This window comes from Neodiprion fabricii, chromosome 4 (genome assembly GCF_021155785.1).
Source record: "Neodiprion fabricii isolate iyNeoFabr1 chromosome 4, iyNeoFabr1.1, whole genome shotgun sequence".
NCBI lineage: Eukaryota > Metazoa > Arthropoda > Insecta > Hymenoptera > Diprionidae > Neodiprion > Neodiprion fabricii.
The window spans coordinates 7,882,246-7,906,433 of record NC_060242.1 but is presented as its reverse complement, the minus strand read 5'-3'; the positions used below and the strand labels follow the sequence as shown (position 1 = coordinate 7,906,433).

The 24,188-nt window shown below is 37.5% G+C and overlaps 3 protein-coding genes across 3 annotated transcripts; 1 reads left to right on the top strand and 2 right to left on the bottom strand.

The window, feature by feature from the left end:
• Positions 1 to 1,623: 1,623 nt before the first annotated feature.
• Positions 1,624 to 5,416, bottom strand: LOC124179553 (ras-related protein Rab-27A). Its single transcript, XM_046564079.1, has 5 exons — positions 4,855 to 5,416; positions 4,590 to 4,660; positions 4,182 to 4,296; positions 2,610 to 2,722; positions 1,624 to 2,321 (listed from the first exon to the last, which is right to left on the bottom strand). Exons 1-5 carry the CDS (start codon positions 4,996 to 4,998, stop codon positions 2,138 to 2,140), a joined length of 627 nt encoding a protein of 208 aa, XP_046420035.1. The 5' UTR covers positions 4,999 to 5,416; the 3' UTR covers positions 1,624 to 2,137.
• A 719-nt stretch (positions 5,417 to 6,135) lies between these two features.
• On the top strand, positions 6,136 to 8,191 carry LOC124179552 (mitochondrial mRNA pseudouridine synthase Trub2). Its single transcript, XM_046564078.1, has 4 exons — positions 6,136 to 6,372; positions 6,512 to 6,920; positions 7,525 to 7,661; positions 7,756 to 8,191. Exons 1-4 carry the CDS (start codon positions 6,249 to 6,251, stop codon positions 8,013 to 8,015), a joined length of 930 nt encoding a protein of 309 aa, XP_046420034.1. The 5' UTR covers positions 6,136 to 6,248; the 3' UTR covers positions 8,016 to 8,191.
• Positions 8,192 to 8,330: 139 nt separating this feature from the next.
• Positions 8,331 to 15,294, bottom strand: LOC124179551 (ribonuclease 3). The gene is made up of 10 exons (XM_046564077.1): positions 13,957 to 15,294; positions 13,546 to 13,789; positions 13,186 to 13,377; positions 12,587 to 12,944; positions 12,069 to 12,486; positions 10,991 to 11,942; positions 10,639 to 10,848; positions 10,082 to 10,404; positions 9,856 to 10,001; positions 8,331 to 9,743 (listed from the first exon to the last, which is right to left on the bottom strand). The coding sequence occupies exons 1-10, from the start codon at positions 14,949 to 14,951 to the stop codon at positions 8,728 to 8,730; spliced, it is 4,854 nt and encodes a 1,617-aa protein (XP_046420033.1). The 5' UTR covers positions 14,952 to 15,294; the 3' UTR covers positions 8,331 to 8,727.
• Positions 15,295 to 24,188: the final 8,894 nt, after the last annotated feature.

Below are 24,188 nucleotides of genomic sequence, written 5' to 3'. Positions count from 1 at the left end.
AAACGCGCATACACAATGATACAGTGTTTATAATTATTGACGATCAAAAAATACATCACATTTTTACAATCCAACTTATGCATTATTTTTGTACCAACATACCCGCGGATACATAATTATTGAATTTTTTTTCCTTCGGCAAAGCTACGGTACAAAGTCCGATACAGATATTTACTTTCTCATTACACCTACATAACAATATGTAAAATATGACTAACTTTGCTATAGTTACAATTGTGAAAAACATTGGCGAAAAACTTTCCGAATTGTAATTCATCATTTCCGGTAATGTTTAAAAATCCCAACGATCATATAAATATAAATTTTTCATCATTTATATTGACTTGAATATGGACACTAATCGTATACTCAACGTATCTATACATAATTTACGTTTCATTGTAACTCAGGCGTTACGGTTTGATTAATTAATTAACAGTAAGTTGGTTTACATCGACAATATAATAGCGAATGACGTGTCAACAAAGAAGTCAGAATATACAAACATTAATAAGCACTTTTCAGCCTCTGATTTTTTATAATATTTTTTTGTGACTTTGTAAATATGAATTTTTATTCAAATTTATGAATTATTGTACTTTTTTTTTGAAGATTACTCATTTTTGGAGAATAAGATATAAATTTGAGGCAGAAATGAACTTTTTCCGGTTGTATTTCCGGTGCGTGTGTTATTAATTTATATTTGTTTATTTGTTTATTCGAGTAGATATTTTTCAGAAAATTTTCTTGACACGTGTTTTTAAGTGTCTCATCGTTACCTCATTTTCATGGAACATAAATGAAATGAAAGAAACGACTAAAGAAAATGTTTATATGTTCAGAAGAAAACGTGAGCGAGCATAGAATTTTTACATCGTATTGACATTTTATTTTGTACATCTTTCTGAAACAAATCAACACTAAGGTGAAATTTCAAGGAAGAAATCTTGAGTTTACTGATACCTTTTGTTTTAACAATGTAACAACAATGGCTCGAGATTAAATTTTCGAAATTTTCAATCTCACAATTGGACTAGATACATCAAATTCTTGGGATAAAAGGTCAAAAATGATTGTATAAAATATTTTTGAACACACTGACAGTTTCATTGTGTACTCTGTGAAGTGTATAAATGTAATGATGATACGAAAATATATAGTAAAGTAACAAAAGTTAGTCAAGTATTAAGAAGTGTTGTATATGGTGAAGCGATTGGAAGCACACCGTGTAACTGATAAATATCGGAAAAGGATCCATTACAGCATGTTTCAGTAATTGAATTTGGGTACATTGACTAGTTAGGTTCAACACGATATCACCTATATGTATATGCATATGAAAGTTGTTTTTTAATAAAGTCGCTATAATATAACGAACATCTGGAATCAATACGATCTGATACAATATTATGGTATCGATAATATTGTGTGAGTTCGTATTATCTTTGAAAGTCTAGTGCAATAAATTACAAGTAAAATTGTTTGCTTTTGTCAGAATTTTAGTTTTTGGTATATTTTCTGCTATCAGAAGACTAGAAACGTTAAAAGATCAGCCGTTAGCTTAGTGATATTCTAATTGACTACATATTAAATTCGGCGATCAGATGTAAGACATTGGTACGAAATTTTAAATCCTTTGTCACAGTAATACTGTGACGTAATTATTCACAGTACAATAATCCATGACATGTTTAGACCCTGCATCATTGTTTTTTAAATTGTAAATATTCTTAAAAATTCTTACACGTATGTTGGACGTATAGTATAAGATCAGAAAATTTTATAAACTGACGATAATCAATCGGCGTTCAAAATTACTTCAGCATTGTATGGGTACATTAAAATTTTTTCAATACCAACATACATTTTTTACTATAATATTTGGCCCATATATCTAAAGGAAACGACTCATTTTTTATGAGATTCTAGACCCTCTTGGTTCGAAACATGTTTTCTTACAAGCAATATCTTGAAATTGAAAAAAACCTGAAAAACGGTGACAAGAATAAACGAGATTCCTCTTAATGCTAGTAAATAATATTGACGTATAATTCGTGAAATACATAAAAATATGGCTGAAACACGCGGATGAATACTGGAAGAAAAATACTCTTGCGAGAATTACAAGCAGCCGTTATCAACAGTAACAAGACGAAGTTGATGGTGGAATATCTGTGTCGTGACAGCGAAGACCTCGTTGATGCGGCAACACAGACTTGTCCACCGTAGCTTCCATTCTTCGCATAACACGGTCAAGCAGCACTTCTATTGCTCGAGCAACATTCTGTCCTGTAGCTGCACTGGTCTCTAAGTAGCCTAGGCTATGGATCATTATTACAGACTGTTACTAAATAAATCTGTGCATACCTCCGAGATGACGATAAAATTTTCATTCATATATCGCAAATAGACAATATTTTTTTGTTCTTGACCGGAAAGACTTTTGATATTGACAACATAGCATAAGACATGGATTGAGAAATCGGCTTTTCAGAATGTCAAATGTAAATATAAATGATAAAAGGAACTGTGAATTTTATGCTGGCAGATTAGCTGGTCTTTATTTTGTCTCTTCTTGAATGAATATAATGAAGTTTCTAAAAACTTACCCATACTTCTCTGCAAGTTCCCGCGCTTTGTATTCACTGATTACACGACGGTCTTCAAGGTCAGACTTGTTTCCACAAAGAATTATGTCAGGGTCTTCGCAGTACGCATGCGTCTGTGAAATAAATAAACAAATCAAGGCACAACCGAATAAAAGGTTTTTTGATATGAAAACAAAAACGTGATAGGTACTGAACACAAATTATAAATGTAAGTACTATCATAGATTACTTACAATTGTATTTATAATTCATCAACCACCTTCCATAAAATTTGTATTGTGCTGACAATGTGTAACTGTATGAATTACGTGCACCTTCGACTATCAGAAAATTCATACTTCGAATTGTAGGGAATTTTTTCAGCAATTGTAGAAAAAAGTTTAAATTTTAAAGTATGAAAATTTTCAATAGCAATATATGTAGGTACTGAGGTCGCTGTTATTGATGAAAATAGATATAAAAACCGCTAAGCAAGTAATAAAAATAGCAAAGGAAACTTACATTAGATTGATAATAAAGTTGATAATTGATAATCAGTCTTTGAATAATGAATGTCTAAAATGAAATTTAAAATAGCAGTGTTTCCTCATCGTTCGCGGAAAATTGCGAGGCTGAATTTAGCAGCTAGAATTAGCAGCCCAACGTTCTAATGTTCATTTGAATAAAGTAGTGAAGTCCGAAAGTCAATATTTTCTGAAATACCTCGAACCCCCAATACTTTTATAGAATTGTGAAGATAAAACTGAACTGCATTTTTCTATTTCCAAAAAGTTTAACAAGTTTCGCTGCTAACCCTGGCTGCCAACTTCAGCTATATCAGAAAATTGTAGATGAATATCTTACTACCGGTATAAGTATTATCAATTATAGTTCATGTGTGTAAGCAATATGTGTTAGATGTAAACACACGAGTATTTCAAAAGATATCTGCTTCTAACTTCCTGCGTAGCTGAGCATATCAGGCCAAGTAATTAAGATTGTTTAACAAGGTAGCGAATTGAAAGTAGGTCACGAATAAGACTGAATAAATTTTCAGTTTAAAGATAAATTTTAACTCTGCCAACAATTTTTGTGTAAAAATTTTTACCAATTGTCTATTTATGAAAATTCTATAGAGAATTTTGCAGAGAATTTTGCGAATTCTGTAGAGAAATATTGAATTATGTGACTAGATTTTATTGATTTTTATCAGAAACGTTATTTTGTGGAAGTCTCTCGTTTCTTAGGAATGATGCAAACAATATTTCATGTATTATTACTAGGTTTTAGGAGATAAAATGTGCCATGACAAAAGGTCAAGGTTGAAGTTAGTGTAGTTAATTTGTAGAAAAAATCGTCGCTTCCAAAATTTAGGGTTGTCCAAAACTCAGTGAGCCCCAGTAAAGTAAAACATAATAATATTTTGCAAATTCAATTTCTTCGGAGTCACTCTCTGAAGCTTCAGAATAGTGATTTATTTTTCATGTTTCACTATGTTAATATTTTTAGACTTCAAGTTGTGAGATATGGACTGAATTAGAATGATTTCAAGTAAATACACCCTTATTAAAATCATATATTTATTTAATATACCCTCAGCTGATCCAGCCAGTTTCTGACCTCCAGAAAGGACTGTTCGTTTGTCAAGTCAAACAACAACAAGAATCCCATTGAATCTCGGTAGAAAGCTGTAGTCAGACTTCTGAACCTGGGAAAGTAATTTGAAAAAAGCAGCATAATTAATGAGTGAGTAAAAGTACAGAATTAAATGCACTGACTAACGACGCAAGTAACTTAAATATTGCTATGAACAAGCAACTATTTCAACAAAGTTACAACTTTTGGATGATACGATATAGAGAAACAAATTCTTTGTTTCTTTTTAAAGTAAAGACAATAATGTTGTTACTACGATATTGGATTCGGATCAGTACTTAGATTACTAATGAATGTTCATCATTATGTTTGGAAGCTTGCAAATAGCACGAAGGCTATAATTACCTTTCTTGCCCAGCTGTGTCCCAGAGTTGTAAATGTATTCTCTGGCTTCTGCCGTTCATTGTTTGATACACCTGCAATAACAATTGCAAGGAATAAATTAATGGCAATCTTTTTGTGGCTGATTAAGATACCAGCTCTCAAGATTAGTATATTCATCGATATCGTGTCATCGAAATGTCAGACGGTTGAAACATCATGGAAAATATGAAATCCACTTCTGATGAATAGATTAATTCGGTAAAAACAATTGTAATTAAATTCTTACCAGTTTTTTTTCTCTAAAATCAATCCCGACGGTCGATATAAATCTTGAATTAAATACACCGTCTGTGTACTGATAAAGGAAGCTTGTTTTTCCAACACCAGAATCACCAAGGGCCAAGAATTTAATCAAATAATCATAATCCATCTTTTGGACAGATGGATCAAGTAAGCCAATTGCCGACTTGGATTAGAAAATAATGAGTGAAGATTTAAAAATTAAAATGTATTCAAAAGGCAAGGAAGTACAGCGGACACATGATTAGTGGACTCAGCTGACAATTTTTGTCGGTAAACAGTCTTATTATTTGTACGCGCGAAACTACTCGGAGCTTTTTGATTTAGACACCTGTTGCCGACGCTAAAAACCGATTACGTTCGCTAAAAACAGCGAAATATCATGCGAATGCAGAGCAGAGAAAAAAACAAATTTGGTACACTGTTCACTGACAGACCGGATTATAATTGGAAGAACTATAAACTACACTACGGTAAAAATACAAATAAAACCGTGTCACTAACTCATCGCACCTCACAGTTGATTGTCAACTGTCAACCAGCTGCTACTTAACTATTAGCAATGAAGATCGAGTTCCATAGAAGCGTACGGGTTATCGGCCGTTTGAACCGAAGCTTTCCGCGACTCGTAAATCCGTATGATGGCTCTACCGTCGGCCGATACACACCAGCACTGTACACATTAGGGTGCTATTTCATGAGCAGTAAAAAGCAGCAGCAGCAGCAATTTTCCCCTATCACTTTCGGCGCAAGTTTCTGCTGCTCGCAGTTCAGTTTTTCAAGTGAAAAGCCACAAGATCACAAAAAGCCACGACCTATTTCATGAGCAGCGCTGCTGCTGCGTAAAATTACCAGACTGATGCTAGTGAAAACTAGTAAGTTACTAAACCACTGCTGCTTTTTACTGCTCATGAAATAGCACCTTTAGTGTAGAGTACTGTACGTGAGCCACACGCATGGTACGCAATAGTAAAAATATAGTGGCAACTAGATTTGATGCGTTTTGATTGGTTGTCGCTAATTGCGCTGCACACCGCCGCGCACATGTAAACCTACCCTAAAGGTGGATTTTCATGGTCGTCAAATTGTCGCCACACTTATGCCTGGTCTGCTCATACGCTTTAAATGGGGTCTTAAAGTGCGCCTCCATTAAAGCCACTCCCGATGACGTCTTGGCGCTGTCGCGTCAATTTGACGCTCATGAAAATTCAGCTTAAAACTATTCATCAATGTTGCCAATATAAATACAAATCCTGTTTCGAAATGAACGACATAACCTAAAATCTAATTTGTTTGAACCTACATCGTGGTTTGAACTTTAAAGTTCGAAATGAGCTTCCGTACTAGAAACAAATAGTGACAACTGTTTCTAATGCAAAAATGGGAGTCACGTCTGACGCCAGGGTGGTTTGGCAGTTTTTAAATGGCATAGCTGCAATTTATAAACCCGCTGGTTACAGTTTGCACAGAACCAGAAACACGATACTGACGCACTTGTGCAGAGGTTAGAATTGCAAAAAATTTTCCAGCACTAGTATTAAGTCGAACAACTTAATCGCTGATGCAATCAACTCACTTCGTAATCCCTGTCGAGCGTATGTTCTTTTAATATCAGTGCTAATGTACCGTGTATTTCCAATTAGATTTGAACGCGTTAGAAGGCCGACCACAGCGGGAGTATGTCAGGATCGAAGGAGAAACTGATAAACCAATGACTGTTCAGGTCGTTCCAAATTTGGCTGATCATTTATTGTTAACCGGTCCTCATTATCAGCAAAAAGATTTTAAGCTATCGTGGGTCAATTACCTTGGTTACGATACATCTGGTGTTGTGATTATTGGAATCAATGAAGGTGCTAGAACAGTTATGCGCATGAGGGAATCAAACCCAACAAGGTTCTACAAAGTTAAAGGGGTATTCGGACAAGCAACTGACAATTATTTCACATCTGGAAAAATTGTGGAGAAGGCTACCTATAAGTCTATCAAACGAGCCACTGTGGACGCAATCTGTGCGTCGATGCAGGCATCACATCAACGGAAGATGTTTGAGTAATCGTCATTTTGAAAATTTAATAATTTGCATTTTTTCTTGTTTTATGAAATTCGCTTATTTCATGTTTTTGATAAAAGTATTGATTCTTTCATACTGCACTTTATTTATATGTATATCTTAAATAAAAAACTAGTTTTACAATTATGAATCCAGCAGACAAGAGATCAGCGGACACAAAATGTTTCAAAACCTATGATTTTGACTATGAAGTCGAGGCTAGGTACCCATGTTACAGAAATGGTCTCAAGAACTTGCAATTGTTAGAATCTAGCTTCATGTTTGATAAGATTTTGAAGAAGTTCTGTGAATTTGGAGCTGTTAATTGAACTTACGCAATATAAGGAACTTTGCAGTATTAATATTGTAAAACAGAGTTCAATCCTTCTTTTCCAGGTATTGAATTCGAGTTTCATGTACTATTTATTGCAAACGTCTATTATGTAGTGTCCGTTTCTCTGTCTATACTAAATGTATTATTTCTTCACTTCTTGTTCAACTTTTTGAGTCCACTTGTTAGCTTATCAACCTTTAAACTCAAATGGAGTTTACTCGAATTTACCAACTAGCCGGAACGTCAACATAATCTTAAAATTTTTACAGACTATGTGGCGTAGATATGCAGTCTCAGGCTGCTTATGATTTGGCAATTCAAGGCCCGATTAGACCAGCAAATAACAAAATTCCTATGATTTATGCCATAAAATGTGTTGCCTTTAACATGCCAGAATTTACTCTAGGTAAGATTACTGGTAACGATAATGAAATATGTATGTATTATACCAACTCAGTTTTCTCTGTCATAAACTTATATTTGGTGTATTACTTTTTCAGAAATAGCATGCATCAACGAGTATGAGATGTATCTTAAGACTTTGGTTCACCAACTAGGAATTCAACTACACAGTGTCGCTACTTGTACACAAATACAATGTTTCAGGTACGGTTTGTTTACAACTGAACTTGCACTCCTCAAAAAACATTGGGATGTTCAAAGTATACTTGATAATATGGAACAGACTCAGGCTATTCTTGATAACAACAAATATTTAGTGGAACAAGATAGTCCTACGTTGATAGAACAACAGATATAGATTGCTGTACAAAGGCTGAATTATTCTCAGGTCAGAATATATTCGTCACTATTTTCCTGAATCATTTCACTTTGGGGGATAATTCATTTTACTAAAGTGCATTGATATGATTTCAATAAATACCCTCTTATTAAATCCTCTGGAGCAAATGATCTGTCTATGTAATTATGTGTAAATATTTTAATCCATTAAACCAATAGTTCATATACCCTCGAATTATAGGTTTTCTATTTATTCCATATTTAATCATCTATTCATAATAACGAGACTTATGGTAAGTATTAAAATTAAGAAATAATTCAATTGCCAAATATGTAGTCGCCCAATGTAAAATTTATTTTCAGGTAACTTAACTATAAGCACTAAAATTATATATTTCAGATAACAATAAGATGGATTTTAGTTTGCACCATTCTTTACATGAAATATTCGGGAATTATATAAATATGCTTAAATTAGCGTCTCAAAAAAAAAATTACATTCTACATGTCTCCTGAAATTTACATATATACACAATAATAATGTAACACGTGAGTAAAACATAATCCAGTTATCACTTACAACCATCCAATATAGTTTACTCGACAATGTAAAACAACTCTTCATCTGTTACTTTAGTTGAAAGATTTTCCAATCACAGAGCCTCTTTTATCACATTGAAAATTATATTTATCAGCTTTTTCTCCTACTCACTACTTCAGGATCATCCACGTTACATGGACTTCTTTTCAATCTGAGGCGAGAAATTACTACTTCTGTACTGTTCCGGTACACTTCCTTCTTCGCTGCTGCTTCTACAATCGTCGAAAGATCGTTTTCTCTTTCTACCGTTTTCGTAAAAACGCTGACTATGTCTAGAATCGTAATCTCGGATTTTCCTGTTTGTTTTATTTTCATAATTACTCTCTGCGTTTATTTTTTTCCTCTCACGCTCAAAGTTACTTTGCCTTTGAACATTTATATCTTCGTAAACGCAACTTTTCGCGCAGGTATTCCGCTTTTTCTCTGTATCATCCTGCCTTTCGTACCTTCCTCTATTTCGATTATCGCCTTTCATAGCTTGCGCTTCGGTTCTTCGCTCTGTTTCATCGTGCTCGTACATTCCATCATTCGTACATACCGATTGATTGTTCTGCTTATAGCTGCTCTGTCCATCGTCGTCTTTTCCACGACGTAACAGGGTTGAACTTTTATCACGGCTTTCGATTCTGTCCTCAACATTGGTAACTGTAAAATCATCCCTGACTCTATATCCGGATCCTGATCCACTTGCTTGACAATTCCCTCGACTATCTACGCTTGAACACCTGTCATATTCCTTATATCTGTGGTTCGAGTCAGTTGGAAGACTATGAATCTTCTCGTTATTTCTAGCATCATTATTTTTTTCGTATTCAGTATTTCTTCTGTAATCGTTACTCTTACTAATAGATCTTTCCTTGGTACGACGATCTTGATCATTATTATAGACATCAGATTTATCAACATTTTTCAGTGACTCCTTATGCCTTCGATCTGAACTATCATATCGATCTCTTGATCGTCTGTCTGAATTTTCACGTTCCCTACTTCGACTTCGTCTCTTTTGTTTGAAACTTGAATCTGAATCGTCTGATCTGTCGTTACATCGAATTGTCTTTGCCCGAAGCATCTGTCGATTAGGCCACTGCTGTTTTTTCATACTCTTTGCGATAACCCGTTTTTGATGATCTAATTGAGGGAATAGATCTACGGAAACAATTGAAACAATACATTAATATGATACATACCCATATCAAAATAACATAACTATTGGTCACTGGAACAGTTTTTGAAGTTTCCATGTTCAAATCAAATTTACCTTGAGATTTTTCAAGCGCTTCTTTAGCGGAGTTCATCTCTGCTTCTTGAATGCTGTGGCCAGAAGCTTTGGCCAAACGTTTACCTTGAAAATACACAGCGACTGTGTAAATTCGCGTGTTAGTCGGACCTTTGCATTCGATTACTCTGAAAGTAAGAATAAATGATGAAATTAGTACGATTTCTTCCCCTGATTCGATGAGAAAGATTTGATTTGCGATGCCTACTTGTAAACAGGTATATCTGGCTCTCCACCATCCATAGTCCTCAGAGTTAGGCAACATTGCTGCAGTTTACTTTTTGGATCGTTCCAATCCTGATTCATGATGAAATCTTGAAGACGAGGGAAGAAGCACACGTCGCAAAAGACGTGGCAAAACTCTAAACCTTTGTCAACGTACAAAGCGCCCAAAAAAGCCTCTAGCAAATCAGCTCTATCTTTCGTCTTCAGCTCCGCTTTAGGGTTTCCATAAAGGGCGTATTGAGTCATACCCAAATCATCGCAAACTACTGCTTGGGTTTTGTTGTTGACCAAAGAACTTCGTAGAAGCTGTAATTGTAAATTATTAGCATATACTTGCATTAAACTTACAATTAGTTTGTCTTCCCTCAAAATCGAGCTTCTTTCGTTAACTTAATAAAGAATAAAAACGCTAAGTAATCAATATTTCATGCTTCATTAAAACACAAAAACTGTATGATAACGTACAACCTACAGAACAATCACACTGATTTATAACACATTATTTGAAATTGAAGTAAATCTTTTTAGGAAATTACTTACCGAAAGATGTCCTTCGTGATGTTCAGGGAAAAATTTGTACAAATATTCAGAAACTATGAGCTGCAGAACAGTGTCACCTAGGAATTCCAAACGTTGATTAGATCCTAGCGTTAAATTAGTATACCCAATGCTTCGATCTGTGAATGCTCGTGCGAGTAATCGAATATGTTGAAAATCAATGCCAATTGATTCTTCAAACTTGGTTAACTTCTAAAGAAACAAGACAAACAATAACATTGATTAATTTTTTGTCGATGAGCAGTAATAAATTGATAATAAACCACCGTTTACACCTTGCATTAATAAAATTGAAAATGTACCCCTACAGAAAATATTTTAGCAATTCACATACTTGCAGTAATTCAAAGCTGGGTATCCATTGTCTATCGCCGGTGGGTTCCTGCTCTTGCAGAGGATGGCGGGGATAATTGATCCAGACTTTAGAGAGATCACATTCTCCCATGAACATTGTCTCAGCAAATACTTTGTCGGCAACTTCTATTCCTCCGTCAAGGAACAGAGACCCCATCAGAGCTTCAAAGCAATTGGCCATAGCATGTCGGAGCTCCAAGTCATGGCACAAATCGCTGCCGTGAGCATAAAGCATGTACTGCTCTAAATTCAACTTCTTAGCCAAGACAGCCAAGTGTTGATTTTGAACAATGGCTGCTCTATATGTTGCTAATCCTCCTTCTTCTAAGTCCGGAAACATGTGGAAAAGATGTATGGACGTTAAAAATTCAACAACTGCGTCACCAAGGAATTCTAATCTCTCGTTGTGCGCGATAGAAGATTCGGTTTCTCTTCTAGCCCCAAACCTTGACATTATATTTATCAAAGTATTTATTCCTCGCTTTCTCGTATTCATGTAATGAATTCTTCTGTCACCGTACTCTGGTTGCCTTATACCACAATTTGTTAATGAATTTCTTGCGTGATCTGGATTTGTACCAAAATTTTCTCTATAACTTGGATGCGTTAATGCCAATTGAAGCAAATATCTGTTTTTAAATTTGTAGCCAATAGTTTTTTCCAGAATATCTAAAGATTTGTGGAATCTCAAATGACATACTAGTACAGGAATCAACATTGCATGTTGTACTATGTCGCACATAATTCCTGTACGATGAAATCCTTCTGAACTAACGTCTACAGTTACGTCCCTCTTCATTTTACTCTGCGTTCTCAGTTCTTGCAGTTTATTCTCCTTGGCCTCCAATTTTCTCTTGTCTTCAAACGATGGCTTTGGCATGTTTGCCAGCAAATGTCGAAATTTAACGTAATCCCTCCAGGCTTTTTGATAGCTGAAATTATACGAAATACATTTACTTTTTGTACAGAATAGATGAGAAAAAATAGTACAAATTTCGCTAGTTTTATCCGTCAATGCAAACAATCAACTGGATATTTATTCAAAAATCAATACTCACTCTGCGTTACCAGCATAGCTCAGCTGTGGTGGCCTGATACCAAAATGAACGATTTCAGGATACGAAATGACACCTGGAGGTTGATCGTCTTGACTTCTATCTAATTGATCAACTCTGACGCTGCAAGGTTTTTTACCGGGATAAGTCACCACCATACCTTTCACTTCGTCGGCGAAATTCTGCCACTTATATTGAGGCATATCGACAAGCCTGCTCAGATCGTCGGCGTCAATTAATGGCTTACTGCTTTTGATTAAGTAATTAAGAACTTCATTCATAGACAATATTTCCTGCCCGTTGTCCGGCAAATCTCTAACAAATCTGGGCATAAAATGAAATTGATCACAACCGGCTGTATCTTGAGCAGCACGTAGATCAAAATCTACCAATTCCAGTATTTGCTGGAACAGGTAATCCTCTAAAAAATATAAAATGATTAGAAAAATAACTACGCCCGTATATTCCAGTTACGTGAAATTGACAACTTTTTGAAATTATTAAGCAATTGCCACACTTACGAAATAAATCCAGTTCTCTGATGGTAAAATTTTCTGGCAATTTCTCATCAATGTATAGAATTGTGTATTCGATATTGAAGCGGATAACTTTACAGGTTGGCAATTTGACAAGAGGGAAATGAGAGAGCATTGAAAATCCCTCGAATATAAATTCGTGTTCGTCGTGTTTGATAATGGTTGGAGTCTTGGTTAAAAAATTTGTTGGCGGACTGATAGTTATGCGGTAATGGTACAATTTATCTGCATTGTTCGAATTCAATTCACACTTTTTAATGACACCCTCGCCAGCATAAATACCATGCCGAATACCAGATCTTCTCGATTTGGCACTGCATCTACAAAGAGGGCCGTCATTCATCTGAAACAGTAATTTAAATATAATCACTTGTAAAAGTTATTACAATCAGACCAAAGTGAACAATGGAACTGAATATTTTAATTAAAGAAAAAAATCGAGTGAAAAATCGAGATTAAAATCATCAATAATTATGAACTTATCTTTAAGTATTAACAGACATTACTTGCTGTTGGCCACCTTGTATGAACTGTAGTTTTAAATTCTCTTGTTCGGGATTATTAAAGATAAGTAAAAATACTACCTCCCCAGGATCATTGAACCACATTTCTGGATGCAGACGTTGTGGATGCTGTTTTTTTGCCATTAATTCTTCCATTGTTCGGTCATCTTCATCCATTGAAGTGTCGCTGTCTGATGACGAACTGCTACAAGCTTCAGTTTTATGCCTGCACAATCTGGCTCTGTTTTTTCTTGGTGGTGGCTCATATGGTGGCTGTAGAATACGAAACCATCAAATTTATCTGAACGACGGACCAATCAGAGTCACGCATCTCATAAACAACAGGTAATAATTTTTATGTGAATGAAGAAAATGAGATAAAATGGAGAAATATATTATTACTACCAACAAAACTGAAAAATGTTTTTGTCTACTACAAACCTGCAATGCTCTAGCTGTACCGGACCTATCAACTAATAACTTCTTGAAAATATCACATAATTCCATCAATTTTGGAGTGCCTGTCATAATTTTTGGTTTCAATTCATCACGTGCGTAGTAGAGGTCGGCTGGTGCTGTGCGAGTCCACACCTTTCTCTCGTGTTCTATTATTCCTTCCGGTCCCATCGCAGACAACTCATCCAATTTCTTTTCCATGTCTTTACTTGTCGCACAATAATTCCGCCTATTAAATGAAAAACCTTTATTGTATTAAAAAGTCGTAGTGAGTCGTAAGAGGCTGCAGTCATGTGAACGTAGACCATCACTTTCAAAATATATTTGCTTTTAAGCTTTGTCACATCTTGAAGGAGGTCACGCTACACTAAGCTAGCAAAACCCAAAGTCAAGTACCTGTATTTTTCTAAAAGCTGATCTCTTTCGCTCAACGATTTCTGGTTCATAGGAAAATTGCTAATCTCATTCGATATGGTGGAAACATGCGACTCCCTAGATCGTGACCTCTTTCTACTCCGACTTTCGAAACTAGTTTTTCCCAACTCCATACTCGCTCGCGAGCTGTATCTGGAACTGCGTTCCCTCCTTTTATACATTGACCGCTTGTCGCTCTCCTCGTTGTAGTAATTTCCTCTGGCATTTGATTTGTCCCTTCCATGTCTCTCATATTTAGCTTTATTCTCTTCGTGACGTGATCTCTCGTAGCCTCTATTACCACTGTTTAAGGAGTGACTATCAGAACTTCGAGATCTCCTGCTATCTGTTCCGTGGTGCTGACTCGGAACGTCTGATGCTAAATGTTGCGTAACACCAGGCCCACTGACATTACCTCTCCACGAACTTCTTGACGAAGATTTCTGCCCAGTATATTGACAGAAATTCTTGGCATCTTGATCCGACTGTGACTGTGATGATCCTTGTTTATTCCAGCCAGCATTGTGGTTGTCTTGATACGGCTTCCAACCCGATGCTGTGTCCGTCTGATTCCACTTGGCGTTAGCGTTGTTAAGAATTTTCAAATTCCATGTGTAATTATCATACCCTCCTAACATTGATGGGTGAAAGTTTGGCGGCTGGCAATTTGTAGTGTTGTACATTGAATTTGAAGGATTTGGAATCGGGCAAGATTGATGGTGTATGAATGCACTGTTTGGCGCGTAGCTTGGATAAGTTCGAGGCCTACCTCCAGGTAATTGTTGTTGTTGAACGACGTCAGCCAGCTTATTTTCAGCAATTGATGGCGGTGGCATATTGTACGATGGAGGAGGCTGACTTAAATTTGGCGGAGGAAAATTGGGAGGAGGAACTTGATAGTAACCAACATTCTGAACTGCCGGCTGTCCGGTTCCCCAGTAAAAGGGTGGGCCGGAGTTGATCGGTGGTGTTGCCATGACGCATGTATTTATGTCCACACTGTATTCTCTACTTCTTCTGTCATTAGATAATCCTTTTACAATTTCAGTGGTATGAACTTTCAACGGTATTCATGGTATAGTGGGGTAAGAGGTACCATGTTGTGTGTATAATAAAATATTGTACCTATATTTCCTTCCCTATTCAGATTCTTTAGTACTATACATGGATAATTTATCACATCAATCGGACATCATCTCATTTCCTTGGTGTATTCAATCACTTTTCCTATATTACGTTTTTAATTATGGTTATTTACCGTTACGAAGCACTTGCATTTTTATAACCTAACAGTTTAACACTTTCGAACGAGACTGTACTACTGTGTGGTGGTGGTGTCCTCTTATTGAAGCACCGGCCGTTTTGCCCAGTAACCACGAGTGTCGCTCTTATCGCGGGATTCGGACTGTGTGAGAGAGACAGAAACGGCAATTTTTTTTTTCTTTTTTTTCTTGATACTTGGAGAGATAGAAAAAAGCTTCTTGAAACTTCGAGTGTATTTTAACACACATTTGAAAAGTATGAGCAACAATTTTTATCGTCCAACTGTCGCAGAAAAGCAGCGTTATTAGCTGACCCGTTAACTGAAGAATATATCTTTAGTCAACGGCTGACCATCGAAAGGCCTACCCGCTTGAGTCTGGAATCGGCACGAAAGATGAAGTGCGTATTTCTTGTTTGAAATGTGAAAACTAAAATCATTCTACATCATATCATATCATCGTACATCATACATCATACTTCGTACATGGTATTAAAGTTCGAAACAAAAGTTTGGATGTTAGGATGTTCAGAAAGTGACGTCACTCAAAATTTTTTTTCTCTTGACGTCATCGAGCTAAAATCAGCTAGCCGAATTCCTCAGTGTGGAAACAACCGCGCAGTGGAGCGGACGTGTGAAAATCGCGCTCCGCAGATTTCAAGTACCGGGTTCTCTATCTCCTGGATCCTGCGCCCCGGGTCCGCTACCTGGTGAAACACGACTTGCAGAACAAGCACTCCGTAGTTCCTGCGCTCCCAATCCGCTACCTGGTGAAACTCGACTTCCAGGATGAGTGCTCCGTAGTTTCTGCGGAGCAGGTACGCTACCTGGTGAAACACGACTTTCCGAACAAGCACTCCGTAGTTCCAGCGCTCCCAATCCGCTACCTGGTGAAACTCAACTTCCAGGACAAGCGCTCCGTGATTTCTGCGCTCCGGATCCGCTGCCTGGTGAAACTCGACTTCAGGGACAAGCGCTCCGTAGTTTCTGCGCACAAGGTCAACTACCTGGTGAAACTTGACTTCCAAGAGAAGCGCTCCGTAGTTCCTGCGCTCCAAAGCCGCTGTCTGGTGAAACTGGACTTCAGGGACAAGAGCTCCGTAGTTTCTGCACATGAGGTGTACTACCTGGTGAACCTTAACTTCCAGTACAAGTGCTCTGTGATTTCGGCGCTCCAGAGTAGTATAGCAAGGAGAGTTCTGCGTAGAAACACCTTCCTTACCGACCGAGCCGACCAGTCCGCCTATACATTCTCCCCAGACTCAAACCCTTTTCCGCTCCGCGCAGCCCAGACGCAAACCCTTGAAAGTTACTCCCACTCTCACAAGATCAAATGTGTTCTGCTGTTTGTTTTCTCTTTCTTTTTCGACCGCTCGTCGGTGAGAAAATCTCCCAAATGACCATGATCGTCGGTAAAAAATCCTCCAAATGACCATGATTGTCGGTGAAAATGCCAAAAAATCCTCCAACATGAGTTCGTGAGCCCTGTGAAAAAGCCGCCTGTGTGTGTGTGTGTGTGTGTGTGTGTGTGTGTGTGTGTGTGTGTGTTCCGAGGTGGTTGGCGGTGGTTGGTGGTGGTCGGAGGTCGACGAGGAGGAGGACGAGGAAGACTAGGAGAAGAAGGTGGCTGAGGATTTGTGCTCGGTGAGTAAAACACTTTTATAATATTTGATGGCAATTGTAATTATATTTCATCTAAAATATTTCAAACTTGTCATGTTTACATTAAATTATTTGAATTCATTTTTCGCGCAAGCACAAATTCGGTAGATATAAATGCGCTAATAAAATTTATTATATTATTAATTAATTAATTAATTATATTAATCCTTACACGATATTTTTAATGTGTTCCTATACTGAGAATATTTATTACTATTCCAGGTATAACCCGAGGTGATTGGAGGTGGTGGAGCTGGACGAGGTGGAGGACGAGGATTCGTGCACGGTGAGTTTAACATTTTTACAATATTTGACGAAGTAGAATCAGCATCAGGAGTAGGATCGGGGGAAGATGTAGAAATAGGAGTAGAAGTAGGAGTAGTGGTAGAAATGGGACTCGGAGTAGGAATATGAGTAGAAGTAGGAATAGTAGGAGTTGGAGTGGGATTAGGAGTAGGAGTAGGAGTAGGAGTAGGAGGAGAAGTAGGTAGGGCGGGGTGGGACGTGAGAGGGGCGGGGAGGGGCGGGAAGGGGATATTGTCATATCAAGTTATCAGTAATAAGCAATTGCGGGTAAAATATTAGCTTACTTTTGTAAGTATTTATGAATATAGCCTCTATGAATATTCATTGTTGGTATGTAAGTTCTGGCAACGTACCTACTTTCTGTAAGAGATGTTGAAGATTTTCAACATAATTATGTTTCAGTTCTGTGCCCCACCTAGTGATCCACTAGTACATATCCTCCGACGTGACATCGCTGTGCTACGTATAAAGAAAAAAAGATTCATTAAGATGCAGATTGCTCCTCTCTTCTTGCCATTGTGCTTTCAGCCATTGTTGTGGTATGTGTTTCAAATTAAGGACAGTATATAATATAGAATAACAGGTACAGCTACGAATATAGCACTACAATAAATCTTATAGAAATGAGCTCTCATTGAGATTTCTCTATATTTATAACTCGACGCGAGAAGGCAAAAATCAATGTAATGCCATCTGTAAGGTAATTGGACTCGTATTTGCACTGCGAGAACTCGTTGGGCATTTTGCGGTGAAGTTTGAAAAATTGTTGTACAAGAAATTAAATAACTATAAAAATGGATAAAAAATATTATCTCTAACTGTGAATGTAGCTAATACAGCTTTAACCGTATATTGATTATGTTAATGATCTGTTGTGACAAGATCGGAATTAGATAAGCTCTTTAAATACTCTCTTCTAGACTATTAATTTATATCATGTATAAGTAAATGTATATGTCTTTAGTTTATACAATCACTGCACTAGGATTACCCTTGCCACGTTTTATGGTGCGCTTGTGTAATTTGTATATCATTAACCTTACGTTTTACTCTATTTGCGACAAGTTGTGAGTGTTTCTAATTTCTTGGCAATTATTTATGTACATGTATGTGTATATATGTATATGCATACTTATGCATGCGTATATATATATACATATACAGAGAGGTATACACAGAGGTTTTAGTACATTCACATACGGATTTCTGTGTATAGGTATACTTGAACTAAAATATCCTTATCTCTAATACGGAGTTCTTCGTAATTCGCATTTGTTCTTGTAACCCAATGTCCTACATACGATGGCAAAAATCTAGATCCAACTTAACTGAGTCTCAAAGCCGTGTTGACATAAAAGCAGCTATTTGATAGAAATTATAGTTTATAGTTTACACAGCCCATTGCATGATATTTCATTATAAATACATATGTTTCAATGTATTTAGAAATAATTTATCAAATGTACAGAGGTCATGTGCAAATAATAAATGAATTCGACCGCAGTTTGATGTATTCATTGGAGCTTTAACAATAAATTTAAGCTTTGTTACTTCTCTTATTTTATTATGGATAATCAAAAACATTTCCGACTATTCGTGCTGTGGAAGCATAGGGATTAAACCAAATGTAGCAAAAGATTAGAAACAGTGTATGTAGAGTACGGGTATTTTTCTAATAATGCAAACACGTGCCGCTAGCTTAGTTTTGACATATCTAGAATACCACGCCTTGCGAATTAGCTTTCCAGACGGAGATGAATGATGAATTTTAAGGACTGCATTATCGTTGTTGAGTACTCTATGCCTCATGTGAAACGAAAATCTGTAACGATGAAATTGATGCACCGGATCATCGTCGACTTTAACTTATGAAATGTCCTACCATTTTCGACCACCTCCTACCTCCCCCTGCCACCTCCGACCATCAATGGCCACTTTCGACCACCCCCTATCACCTTCCGCCAGCGCCGACCACCTCCAACCATCCTATTTACCTATATTACTGGATTAGCTATGATATGAAAAGAGAAGAATTATTCATTTCGAAATGGGATTCTAGTCGACGCGCACTCGATGTATTCCATAACATTAGTATTCATAATTATTCCAACAACTTTTCATTTGCTCTTTCGATCTTGAATTTTCATAGGCATAGAATCGAAACGCTGTTTTAGCTGGTCGCAAGTGAAGTATCTGCGTTGGGTGGAGGAGCAGAATTTATTTTTCGAAAAGTATTCGGATGGAAAAAAATTCAGAGTAACTGTAATACATCACGGGTGCGTTAATTTTGAGCGAGATGAAACGGATGCTTCGTATATGAAACAGTATTTAACGCTGCGTAGTGATTTAAAGACCTAGAAAGGTGATAGGGAGAGAAAGAACGAAACTTCTTCACACTTCGAGTGTATTTTAACACACATTTGAAAGATACGAGCGAAATTTTTCATCATCCAACTGTCGCAGAACGGCAGCGTTATTAGCCGAGCCGTTCACTGAAGAATATATCCTCAATCAACGGCTGACCATCGAAGGGCCTGGCCGCTTGAGTCTGGAATCGGCAGGAGAGATGAAGTGCGTATTTCTCGTATGAAATGTGAAAACTAAACTCATTATACATCGTATCATATCATCATACATCATACATCATACATCGTACATCATACATCATACATCATCATACCTAGTATTACAGTTCGAAACCAAAGTTTGAATTTTCGGATATTCGGAAAGTGACGTCACCAATCTAGAATCGGCTAGCCGAGTTCCTCAGTCTGGTAACAACCGCGCAGTAGAGCGGACGGTTGAGAGTCGCGCTCCGCAAATTTCGAGTACCGCGTTCTCAACCTCTCGGATCCCGCGCTTCGGGTCCGCTACGTATTTCAAGTACCGGGTTCTCAACCTCCCGGATCCCACGCTTCGAGTCCGCTACGCGGTGAAACTCGACTTCCAGGATGAGCGCTCCGTGGTTCCTGGTTCATGTTTACAATAAATTATTTCAATTCGTTTTTCGCGCAAGCCGAAATTCAGTAGCTGTCAGTCCGCTAATGAAATTTCTCGACTTCCAGGATAAGCGCTCCGTGGTTCCTGGTTCATGTTTACAATAAATTATTTCAATTCGTTTTTCGCCCAAGCCGAAATTCAGTAGCTGTCAGTCCGCTAATAAAATTTCTCGACTTCCAGGATAAGCGCTCCGTGGTTCCTGGTTCATGTTTACAATAAATTATTTTAATTCGTTTTTCGCGCAAGCCCAAATTCAGTAGCTGTCGGTGCGCTAATAAAATTTCTATAACTTTACAATCTTCTCGTAATCTTTTTGGTCAAATATGTCGATAAAAAAATTATATTAAACCTCACACGGTATTTTTGATTTGTTCTCATCCTGAAAATATTTATTAGCATTCGAGGTATAACTCAAGGTGGTTGGCGGTGGTCGTTGGGGGCGGTTAGGGGTGGTTGCGGGTAATCGCGGTGATTCAGGAGGAGAGGGACGAGGATTTCTGCTCGGTGATTTTAACAATTTTTTAATATGAGATGGCGATTGCAATTATATTTCATCTAATCTTTTTCAAACTTGTCATCTTTACAATAAATTATTTCAATTCGTTTTTCGCGCAAGCCCAAAGTCAGTAGCTGTCAGTCCGCTGATAAAATTTCTCGACTTCCAGGATAAGCGCTCCGTGGTTCCTGGTTCATTTTGACAATAAATTATTTCAATTCGTTTTTCGCGCAACCCCAAATTCGGTAGCTGTCAGTCCGCTAAGAAAAATTTCTCGACTTCCAGGATAAGCGCTCCGTGGTTCCTGGTTCACGTTTACAATAAATTATTTCAATTCGTTTTTCGCGCAACCCCAAATTCGGTAGCTGACAGTCCGCAAATAAAATTTCTCGACTTCTTGGATGAGCGCTCCGTGGTTCCTGGTTCACGTTTACAATAAATTATTTCAATTCGTTTTTCGCGCAACCCCAAATTCGGTAGCTGACAGTTCGCTGATAAAATTTCTCGACTTCCAGGATAAGCGCTCCGTGGTTCCTGGTTCACGTTTACAATAAATTATTTCAATTCGTTTTTCGCGCAACCCCAAATTCGGTAGCCGTCAGTCCGCTAATAAAATTTCTCGACTTCCAGGATAAGCGCTCCGTGGTTCCTGGTTCATTTTTACAATAAATTATTTCAATTTGTTTTTCGCGCAAGCCGAAATTCAGTAGCTGTCAGTCCGCTAATAAAATTTCTCGACTTCCAGGATAAGCGCTCCGTGGTTCCTGGTTCACGTTTACAATAAATTATTTCAATTCGTTTTTCGCGCAACCCCAAATTCGGTAGCTGTCAGTCCGCTAATAAAATTTCTCGACTTCCAGGATAAGCGCTCCGTGGTTCCTGGTTCACGTTTACAATAAATTATTTCAATTCGTTTTTCGCGCAACCCCAAATTCGGTAGCTGTCAGTCCGCTAATAAAATTTCTCGACTTCCAGGATAAGCGCTCCGTGGTTCCTGGTTCACGTTTACAATAAATTATTTCAATTCGTTTTTCGCGCAACCCCAAATTCGGTAGCTGTCAGTCCGCTAAGAAAAATTTCTCGACTTCCAGGATAAGCGCTCCGTGGTTCCTGGTTCACGTTTACAATAAATTATTTCAATTCGTTTTTCGCGCAACCCCAAATTCGGTAGCTGACAGTCCGCTAATAAAATTTCCGTAACTTTACAATCTTCTCATAATCTTTTTGGTCAAATATGTCGATAAAATTTATAATAAACCCTACACGGTATTTTTGATTTGTTCTCATGCTGAAAATATTTATTAACATTCGAGGTATAACTCCAGGTGGTTGGCGGTGGTCGTTGGGGGCGGTTAGGGGTGGTTGCGGGTAATCGCGGTGATTCAGGAGCAGCGGGACGAGGATTTGTGCTCGGTGAGTAAAACACTTTTGTATTATTTGATGTCATTTCGATTATATTTTATATAACATATTTCAAACTAGTCATGTTTACATTAAATTATTTCAATTCATTTTTCGTGCAAGCACATATTCAGTAGCTATGAATAATCTCATACAATTTATCACATTATTAATTAATTAATAGACATTCTCATAATATTTAACGGCAATTGTAATTATATTTCATCTGAAATATTACAAACTTGTCACGTTTACAATAAATTATTCTGATTCATTTTTCGTGCAAGCACATATGCAGTAGCTATGAATAATCTTATACAATTTCTTATATTATTAATTAATTAATAAATATTCTTATAATATCTGGTGGCAATTGTGATTATATTTCATCTGAAATATTACCAACTTGTCACGTTTACAATAAATTATTTCAATTCATTTTTCGTGCAAGCACATATCCAGTAGCTATGAATAATCTTATACAATTTCTTATATTATTAAATAATTAATTAATATTCTTATAATATCTGGTGGCAATTGTTATTATATTTCATCTGAAATATCACAAACTTGTCACGTTTACAATAAATTATTTTAATTCATTTTTTGTGCATGCACATATCCAGTAGCTATGAATAATCTTATACTATTTCGAATATTATTAATTGATTGATTAATATTCTTATAATATCTGGTGGCAATTGTAATTATATTTCATCTGAAATATTACAAACTTGTCACGTTTACAATAAATTATTTCAATTCATTTTTCGTGCAAGCACATATTCAGTAGCTATGAATAATCTTGTACAATTTCTTATATTATTAATTAATTGATTAATTACATTAATCCTTACACAATATTTTTGATGTGTTCCTATACTAAAAATATTCATAACTATTCCAGGTATTACCCGAGGTGGTCGGAGGTGGACGAGGAGGACGACGAGCTGGACAAGGAGGAGGACCAGGTGGACGAGGAGGAGGACGAGGCGGACGAGGAGGAGGCGGGGTGGGTCGTGGGAGAGGACCTCTCCTCTCCTCAGAGGAGAGGGGGGGAGGGGCCGAGAAGGGGGAGGGGCGGGCGGGGAGGGGGAAGGGAGGGGAAGGAAAGGGAAGGGGGGGGGGAAGGGAAGGGGATGAGGGGGGGGGGAGGACGGGAGGGCGGGAGGGCGGGAGGGAGGGAGGGAGGGAGCGGGAAGGGGCGGGCGGGGCGTTTTGCTCTATTAATTTTAACTCGCATCGACATTCGTCCTCCACTCTCCCTCCCTCCCTCCCACCCTCCCGCCCTCCCGCCCGCCCTCCCTCCCTCCCTCCCTCCCTCCCCACCGCCCCACCCAGCCCCTTCCCTTCCCTTCCCTCCCCCCCTTCCGTCCCTTCCCTTCCCTTCCCCCTCCCCGCCCACCTCTCCCCCTTCCCTGCCCCTCCCCCTCCCCTCCTCTGGGAGAGGAGAGGTCCTCTCCCACGACCCACCCCGCCTCCTCCTCGTCCAACTGGTCCTCCTCCTCGTCCAGCTCGTCGTCCTCCTCGTCCACCTCCGACCACCTCGGGTAATACCTGGAATAGTAATGAATATTTTTAGTATAGGAACACATCAAAAATATTGTGTAAGGATTAATGTAATTAATCAATTAATTATTAATATAACAAATTGTACAAGATTATTCATAGCTACTGAATATGTGCTTGCACGAAAAATGAATTGAAATAATTTATTGTAAACGTGACAAGTTTGTATTATTTTAGATGAAATATAATTACAATTGCCATTAAATATTATTAGAATATCAATTAATTAATTAATAATATAATAAATTGTATAAGATTATTCATAGCTACTGAATATGTGCTTGCACGAAAAATGAATTGAAATAATTTATTGTAAACGTGACAAGTTTGTAATATTTCAGATGAAATATAATGACAATTGCATCAAATATTATAAAAGTGTTTTACTCACCCAGCAACCTTATCCTGGAGGTCGAGAAATTTTATTTGCGGACTGACAGATACCGAATTTGGGGTTGCGCGGAGAACGAATTGAAATAATTTATTGTAAACGTGAACCAGGAACCACGGAGCGCTTAT

What these genes read in the sequence shown, in the direction of transcription:
- LOC124179552 (XM_046564078.1), top strand. Translation starts at nt 6,249, where the DNA reads ATGGGAGTCACGTCTGACGCCAGGGTGGTTTGGCAGTTTTTAAATGGC. An exon ending in ACTGACGCACTTGTGCAGAG is followed by an intron (nt 6,373 to 6,511) that starts GTTAGAATTGCA and finishes ATTTCCAATTAG; the next exon opens with ATTTGAACGCGTTAGAAGGC. An exon ending in CATCAACGGAAGATGTTTGA is followed by an intron (nt 6,921 to 7,524) that starts GTAATCGTCATT and finishes AAATTTTTACAG; the next exon opens with ACTATGTGGCGTAGATATGC.
- LOC124179551 (XM_046564077.1), bottom strand. Translation starts at nt 14,951, where the DNA reads ATGGCAACACCACCGATCAACTCCGGCCCACCCTTTTACTGGGGAACC. An exon ending in CAGCTTTTAGAAAAATACAG is followed by an intron (nt 13,790 to 13,956) that starts GTACTTGACTTT and finishes TTCATTTAATAG; the next exon opens with GCGGAATTATTGTGCGACAA. An exon ending in CAGAGAACTGGATTTATTTC is followed by an intron (nt 12,487 to 12,586) that starts GTAAGTGTGGCA and finishes TATATTTTTTAG; the next exon opens with AGGATTACCTGTTCCAGCAA.
- LOC124179553 (XM_046564079.1), bottom strand. Translation starts at nt 4,998, where the DNA reads ATGGATTATGATTATTTGATTAAATTCTTGGCCCTTGGTGATTCTGGT. An exon ending in GACACAGCTGGGCAAGAAAG is followed by an intron (nt 4,297 to 4,589) that starts GTAATTATAGCC and finishes TTACTTTCCCAG; the next exon opens with GTTCAGAAGTCTGACTACAG. An exon ending in GAACTTGCAGAGAAGTATGG is followed by an intron (nt 2,322 to 2,609) that starts GTAAGTTTTTAG and finishes AATGATCCATAG; the next exon opens with CCTAGGCTACTTAGAGACCA.